This window comes from Hippocampus comes, unplaced genomic scaffold, assembly GCF_001891065.2.
Source record: "Hippocampus comes isolate QL1 unplaced genomic scaffold, H_comes_QL1_v1.1 scaffold180, whole genome shotgun sequence".
NCBI lineage: Eukaryota > Metazoa > Chordata > Actinopteri > Syngnathiformes > Syngnathidae > Hippocampus > Hippocampus comes.
The window spans coordinates 1,459,803-1,468,302 of NW_017805076.1; the positions used below are offsets into that span (position 1 = coordinate 1,459,803).

At 39.9% G+C, this 8,500-nt stretch overlaps 1 protein-coding gene across 1 annotated transcript in view; it reads right to left on the bottom strand.

The window, feature by feature from the left end:
• Window positions 1–8,500, bottom strand: part of fanca (FA complementation group A) — a 109,478-nt gene that overhangs the window by 85,159 nt on the left and 15,819 nt on the right. Inside the window, exon 6 of the mRNA XM_019865287.1 lies at window positions 7,125–7,198. Within this exon, the coding sequence (XP_019720846.1) occupies window positions 7,125–7,198 (74 nt within the window). The remainder of the gene's footprint in view (window positions 1–7,124; window positions 7,199–8,500) is intronic.

Genomic DNA, 8,500 nt, shown 5'->3' on the forward strand with positions numbered 1-8,500 from the left:
AAAAAAAATCCGTCAATGATGGAAAATTGTCCGCTAATGTAACCTCTTCAGGAACAGAAATATAAAATATGTAAATGTTTATCCAGTCTTGTTTAACTTAGATTTCGTTCCAAAAGACAGGCTTTGTTTTCAGAAATCACCCCTCCTCCTCCCGAGTCCTCACAAATAAAATATGAAATCTCGGGTTTGCTTCGGGCTCGGGCCTGCAAATCAAGTTAAGTGATCGGGCTCTGCACCCTTTGTGGTTTCCGTTCTCGCCAAAATTTCGAAATCTCAGAGATATGGCGAGGCCATGAGAATGCGAGGCGAGGGTATTTTCCTGTTGTCGACGCCACTTGAGCTAGTCCGCTGCTCTCTACTATGCATGCGTCAGCGCGAACATGTACGCAAGCGCGTCTTTTGATTTCAACCAATAAGCGCCGACGCAACGACGTCACACACCCAAGCGTCACACACAACAACAGCTAAGCTAACCGAGACGACACTCGAAGTCGGACGGACACGTTTTTCTGCCAATCTGTGTGTTTCCCTTTTTGTCCAAATATATTTTTTACGACAACTGTCTTGTCCACGGTGTCTTTTGTTCGTTCCACTGGGGTTTAGCAAATGTGTTGATAAAGAGACGAAAATCTCTACTTAGTTACTAGTGTTAGTGTTTCAACATGGCTACGCTCGTGAAAGCAAAACAACGAACTCAAACGCGTCTTCGTTCAATGTTGTTAACTAATATCCGGATTAATTTTAGGCAAATTTTCCTCAATTCTCCGGAGAGATTTTCATAAAAATGTGAAAAACCCGGAATTCCGGGAAAACCCGGAGGACTTTCATCTCTAATTGATAATAGTTTTATTTCTTATGAACAAATGCTGCAAAATTTTAAATTATTCAGGCATACAAGATTTGCTGAGAAATAGGTTCTGATTTCATCCCATGGTTCAGTCTTTGAGTTCATAAATTCTCCTCTCTTTACTCTGCTTCCAATGATGCAAGGCTTTCTCAAAGTCAACTTATTATCACAAAAAACTATCCAACTTTAGCTGCTTCCTCTGTGATATCTCCGCAATAAACTTTCACAACACTTGTTTGCAACACTTGTTTTAACTTTACACAACTTGGCAATCGTCTGCTTTCCGCGAGGTGAAGGCCGATCTCGCCAATCTCGTCTCGCGAGATTGGAAATCTCGTCACGCGAGATTACTTAAGGCAAGATCAAAACAACAATGATGGCGATTGTCAAACTGCGATTGTTGCGGGAAAAAAAGATGTACCGTAGCAGACCTGAGGATTTCGGAAATTCGCGGTAACCGTTTTTCGATTCCGTCAGATTACCCAATGAGAAAACACGGTAACTAATTTTGGGGCCCATAAACATTCATCATGGGAACCCATTTTTCTATTTTGACTGATATTCATAATCAAGAATTCTGACACTCAAAAGTATAATATTTCAAGGGTAAATGTTTGAAAACTATGCATTAACACTGAACATTACATCAGCAGCTGTGTACTGCAGGATTATTCAACAAAATAAATGGATCAAAATATGTTATGCTCATATGGCATCATGAATACAGCATACCACAAAATCAGAGTATTTTTTTCCAGTCTCACACTGCAAAGATTTATTTACTGGTAATCATTAATACAGGTAAGTATTGATGTGGCTTGACATCCTCTTCCCAAGACGATGCATGTGTAATCTACTATCAATTTAACGAAAGAATCTACCACACGTCATCGTTAGTTCTACCGACAGTTAACATGAGCATAACTACACTTTGTGACGAATAATTTTATTCATAAAGTTACCATGCTACAACCAGTAAATTATAGAATAACCAAGACTGTTTCATAATATTTTTCGTGGCGATTAGCCTCTAGATCTAATGACCAACTTGCCTCGGAATCATGCCTCCCGTCGTATCTCGCTCTCGTGTTCTGTGAGTCACAGGTGAGTTTAGTGATAGACGATTCATACGAAAAATCAGACTGGCATTCTCATTTCTTAAATGTCGCAATTAGTAGACCTTTGTGTGTTTTTTTTGCCGCCATCTCAAACTGTCATCCGCGCAACAAAACGAAAGTAAATTAGAAAAAACACACACACACCACACCACAAACACATATACAGGCACAGTGAAATCGCGTTGATCACGCAGGAGAGATTCGATCGCGTACAGTCAACTCGTGTGCGGTGACTTTTATGGGAAACGATTTTTCGGCACCGTCAAAATGACGCCACAGAAACGACACGCTACCGGTAACGATCGTTACCGTTAAATCCTCAGGCCGGCCGTAGTTTTTTTTTTTTGTTTTAACTGAGAAATTTCCTTGCGTGCCAAAAACGCACATTATTTGGAACTGTGTGTCCTGCAGGAAAATTATGCGTCTAGGACGCGGAACGCAGAGGTAAAGAGATGGCTGCCGTTGTGCCGTAGTACCACCCAATGGTAGCTGTGTAACAATGTGGAGAGCCATCCAGCAGAGATAAAGTGATCAGTGGTGCGGTACTTACAGTACTGTCATGGTTGTGCAGATGAACACCTTCACCTGTTAAACACCACCTCTTAAACTCTTATTCCAAGGATCCCTGGCACCTCCTCCCCCCACCATATAGACTCGCACACCCCATTGTGCAATATGGGTTTACAGTGCAATACTTTGACGTGCAATACTGTTTTCACTGTGCAATACTGTCTTTACTATGTCCTTACTGTGCAATACTGCTCAATGTGCAATACTATTTTGTTGCTGGAGCCACTACCTCAAGACCTCAAGTGCTAAGCTACTCTCATCCTATGTTTTTCCTTTGCTCTGTCTGTCTCTATAATAAGCCGCTCTTGCACAACTCTAATTGCCCCACGGGGATAAATAAAGTTTTCTGAATCTGAATGATCGTGGCCTGGCCGGGGGCGTGGCCTGGCCGGGGGCGTGGTTACTTATAAAAGTGGCACTAAACATGCTGAAGATAGTGTATTGAATTTACACACTATTTGAAAATTGAACAGAAAAATATCCCAAGATCGCCACTATTCTTTCAAGTGAAAAGTTGTGCAATTTTGCTTATGCATTCCTAGTGAGCATATGTAACTCCAGATTTGCTGCTCAAAATCAAAACTAAAAAAGTAAACACATTCCCTGCCATATTTAAGATTTGCTCATGACTTGTATTCATAAAGTGTTGTGTAAATGTGATAAAAAGCTGTTGATTCTTACCTCATACAGTAACGTCTTTAGTTGTATCCGCTGACTAAGTTTGTTTGAAAAATGCCGATCCCAAAGAATAATTGCTCCATCGAATGGCGATTTTGTCGGCATGTTTTTTCACTATTGTTGCATGATCTGTCAGTGCCACGCATCCACGGGAGCTTTCTAGGATTAAAGACTCCTGATCTTTCGTCAAAAATTTCATAATTCCGCTCAAAACGATCCCAGAACAATGAATTTGCGAGACGAACAAGCCGCCATGAATCAGGTAAACAATATGTTACATGCAATTTGATTGGTCCAAGCGCTTGTAGTTAACCAATCGCTGGGCCGTATATAATCGAGCTGTGATCTGATTAGTTGAAGCTTTCATACACGTCCAATCGCAGGGCTGTTTACAAACGGAAAACGGAGAGACTGTTCGGGAGAGCTCGTGAAAACTCGACGATAAGGTACCTGACCGCCCCTAAAATTTTCTCAACGGATTTAGACGATTCACAAAAATGATCAATTTAAGAAATAAAACGGCGGATTTCCGCGGATCCGCGGAAAATTGCCATCTATGAATGATGCAGATAATCGCACCATTTTTAAGTGACTAGTAGCTGTGACTGTAATGGAACTTTGGATGTGCAATTATGCAGAAAGCCCTTGAGCGCTTTCAGGTGTCTAATGCTGTGAATGGGATATTGATCAATGGCTGACTGGTATTTGTAAGAGGGAGCACATAACTCCTCCTCTGGCACTCATTCACTGGCTTCCTATACATTTGTTTTTAAATCTTGAAATGGCCACACCTCACCCAACCTGTCTGAACTCCTCCACTTCAACGCACCTGTTCAGTACCTCAGGTCTGCAGACCATAAATTATTAGAGGTACTGAGGACTAAGCGGAGGCTCAGAGGGGATCGAACCTTTTCCATTGCCAGTCTCCCACTTTGGAATTAACCTCGTGCTGAACATTTGGCAAGCCCCATCAGTGCCCATCTTTAAAACTAATTTTAAAACTCATTTTCATTCTTTGGCTTTGGATTCAGCATGACTCTGCTTTTTACTGTCTTCGTTATCAATTTATTGCTTCATTGTTTAGCGTATGATTTGTTTTGTTTTGTTTTGGGGATTTTTTGCTCCATGTACAGCACTTTGTACACAGCGGTGGTTGTTTTAAAGTGCTCTATAAATACAGTGAAACTCCTCTACAACGAAATCATGTTTGCAGCAAGAAGTTTTTCACAACTGGGGGTTTTTCACTGTAGCAAATTTAATCGCAGATGTAAACACACACACACACACACACGCACACACGCACACACACACGCGCGCGCGCGCACACACACCAACGTATGTGTACACGCACACACAAACGTATGTGTACTCTTTATTTTATTCCAATAGTGCATAAGTATGAGCACGCACTTATTTGACACTTCATATAGTCAGTGTAGAAAGAAAAAAAGGGAAAGAAATTGCGGAATTTACGATTAGCATTCAGTTTCACTTACATCAATTTCTTGGATAATGTCTTTTATTTTGCTTTCTCCGTCTTTTATTTTGATCACTTTTACCCTCTCTTCCAGCGTCAGAGCGCCTCTTAGCTGCTTAACACCCAAAGGTCCGTTTTGTAGCCATTTTAGCAATGCAACGTTCATGCTGCGTCTGAAACTAATACAAACAAACAAATACTTCCTGGACTACTGCGCATGAGTAAACCAGTGTGGTGGTTGCTGTTGCCGTTTCCGAACGATGCAGTAGAGGTCGCTGTTGGATTAGACTTCGTTGTAGTAAATCTCATCACGAGGCAAGAACAGAGAAAAAAAAATTCGTGTAACGCAACAGGGTTTTTTTTCGTTGTATGGGGGGCAGGAGAGTGGGAATGGTGTTCATGCATGAAGATTTTTTTCACACTCGGGGGTATTTTCGCCCATGTAGGTTTCGTTGTAGAGGAGTTTCACTGTGCAGTTAAGGTGAGTCGAGTTTAAGTTACAATTGTCTGTGGGGTAATACTGTGCCAGACGGGTGTGCAAACTTCTGAGTGGTATCTTGGCCATTACGAGTGCACACGCTTGCCATTTTGTACTTTGGTGCATAACCATTTGATTTTGATTGTCTTTTTTCCAGTGCCTCCCTGCCCAACCTGGCTCCGCGTTTAACTCCACGGACCACTTGATCCTACACTTATCCTTCATGCCATTCCTTCTTCTTGGTGTCAGTTCTCCCAACACTAAGTCGGAGCTTCACCCTCTTGTTTGTGAGCCATATTGTGTCCTGAGCTAAATCATCGTTTTTCTTTTGAATTCAACACTTTCATTACCCTCTGCCAACTGTCTCCCATTCGCTTTGGGATCCACTGTTGCCTTTACCTTTGATACCAAGAACAATTTCATTTGTAATATTCTAAATAAAAATATAATCAAATATGTGGACAGATAATTTCTTAATGGAAAGGTTTTGTTATTGTGAGCGAGGGCTGGACAAATATGGAAAAAAATTATGATTATTTTGATTAAAAATGAAATCACAATTATGAAAATGACTTTTGATTGATTTTACAGATTCGTATATATTCAACTACTCAAAACCAGAGGTTTATACACCCATCTGTCATCGTTGGTTGATCATTATCTCAAGCCAAAGCAGTCGGTCATTACATCATGTTATTTTAATTGCACTCCCATTTTCGCTTCCGTCAGTAAATTTCACCTGTCCGTCAATCCGTCTATCGTCAATCCTTCAGTTCGTCCCCCCCCCCCAAAAAAAAACACATTAACAGATGAAAAATGCAATTTGATTAAAATGGTAAATGGAGTGTACGACATATCAGTGTATCTACATCATGCGATGACTCCCTGAAGAGCTTTACACACACATCCACCCATACACAATCCACATACACTTATTTATCAATCTATTGAACTGTTAAGTACAGCAGGATAACATTGGTGACTGCCTGACGCTTTTCGAACTCCTGAAACGCCAAGATGTTTTAATTTAGTTTAAAATGGCTTACCTGGAACAAAATCCCACTCTGCATTGTGGCTAAGGGTAGAATCCAATCCAAGTCGCTCGCACTACTACTCCTGTCTATAAATGTGAGGCGTCTTTTTCATAATTCATTGCTCTTTGGTGCATACCGGCACCTACTGTGCAGGAACCGCAAAGCATTTCCGTATATAGTCAATGGAAGCAGCCCTGCTGTATTCAGCCCCACAAAACAACCACATGAGATAGGTAGGGTGTGTTCATGTCAGTCATCGGCAAAACGGGCGACCATCATTGATGATTTATGCCATTTGATACTTTATTCTTGAGCTCCATATTCTTTTTGTCAATTACAAAATGACCTTACAAATATGTGAAAGTTAAGCTTTCTGCATTTTCATTCTGCTACATCCCCACCTTTGATGCTTTAGAATAGATCTTTGCACACATTGAAGCCCTGAATAACCGTTACCCACATCTCTTTATCATATTTATAATATCTTGTGTTATTTTTACGAGCCGTGGGACTTATTGGGCTAACCTGGGACCTCGAGGATTGTATTTCATGCCATGACATTTGTAAATATAAAATGAAATTGTGATTCATCGTCCAACACTATTGTGACCTTAGAATGATTATTGCTGCAGCAGTAATAGTGATTTCGAGTGACATGAATGAAAATATTGGAACATAAACTAATGTATGGATGGGGATAGAAGTGCACGGTAACATATTTAACCTTTGGCCTGTGATAAAAGTCACAGACTGTTGTCTGTGACCTTTCTTAGATTACCAGGAGTCTTATTGCAATACCATGAGCTTTCTCACGATATCACAATTATCATGAGATCAACACATCCCTAATATCCAGTATAATGTGTCTGAGATAGACTCAACAAGTGTGAATGCAAACAATAAAAATATAAATATTCCTTACCTTTCTAAAATGTCTTTCAATTTGAGGATATTGTAACACTGAAGTAGGTACACCACATGTAGATTCGGTAGTTTCTGTAAACACACAACCCGCATTATTTCATTTACAATATTAAGTGCTTTCACTAAACTTGAAATCCTGATGTGAATACAGCCATTTCACAATAAAAAAGAGAATGAACTATCATGATATGGCTATTTACTTTGTGTATAACTTTAGATAAATAAAATAAACGTTATATAAAATAACAAAGTACTGATCTAGCTATATATCTTCTGTATATTTCATCAGGAACATTTCAATTTTGTCTGGAACATTGGCCTCAGCCCTAACACTGAAAACAAGAACCCCAGTAAGCCTTCAAACACCAATATTTTGCATTTTAGTTTCAGGTGGCAAAATATTGACAGGATTTTATTTTGAATTCAGTTTGGATTTATTCAATATAATGTCTTAGTGCTATATTGCTATACAACCAATGTGGTGAAAGTTATATTTGTCCTTTGGTGCAAATTTTATTCTGGACCCACCAACCTCATTAATTTAAAGATTTACAGCGCATCTGCGCAAATTAGGGCCGGCGGGCCACAACCAAACCGTCTCTGCAGCCTTTGGGTAGTCAAAATAAAACATTAAATATGCACTGCTTTTGTTGTAAAAGCAAACAAAAGCTGCAAATTCTCTTCAGTGTTGCCAACTCAACTCAACTTTATTGAAAGAGCACTGTAAAGAAAAAACATTGCTGCATGTTAAGTATTGTACATGGAGTAAAAAAATCTGTCATACGATGAAACAATAAACAAACAGTGAATTCATAACCGTTATTAATTCAAAAACAAATATGTCTGGAGCCGCAAAAAATAAAAAGCCTTATAATGAAGGCGCTGTATGTGTCTACATGAGCTATATTAGCCTGCTATCAACGTGACAAGTTGGCTACAAATACACAACGAGAATTCATGATTTAAAGTGTTTTTCCCCCTGCAGTTCATCCTGTAGCGGAGCAGTGCCCACACTTTTTTTACGGAAGATCTACTTTTCGAACAACCAACCTCCCGCGATCGACCCGTTACCGCACACGCGCGCATACGCACACACTTACACACGCATGCCGTAATCAGGAACGAGAGTGGCTAGTGATGAAAAAAGCGGAAGGGGGCGTGGCCGGGACGGGGGCAAAAAGTGGCACTAAACATGCTGAAGATGAAGTGTATTAAATTTACACACTATTTGAAACTTTAACAGAAAAAAATCCCAAGATTGTTCACTATTCTTTCAAGTGAAAATTTGTGCAATTTTGCTTATGCATTCCTGGTGAGCACCAACATGTAACTTCAAATTTGCTGCTCAAAATCAAAACTAAAAAAGGAAACACA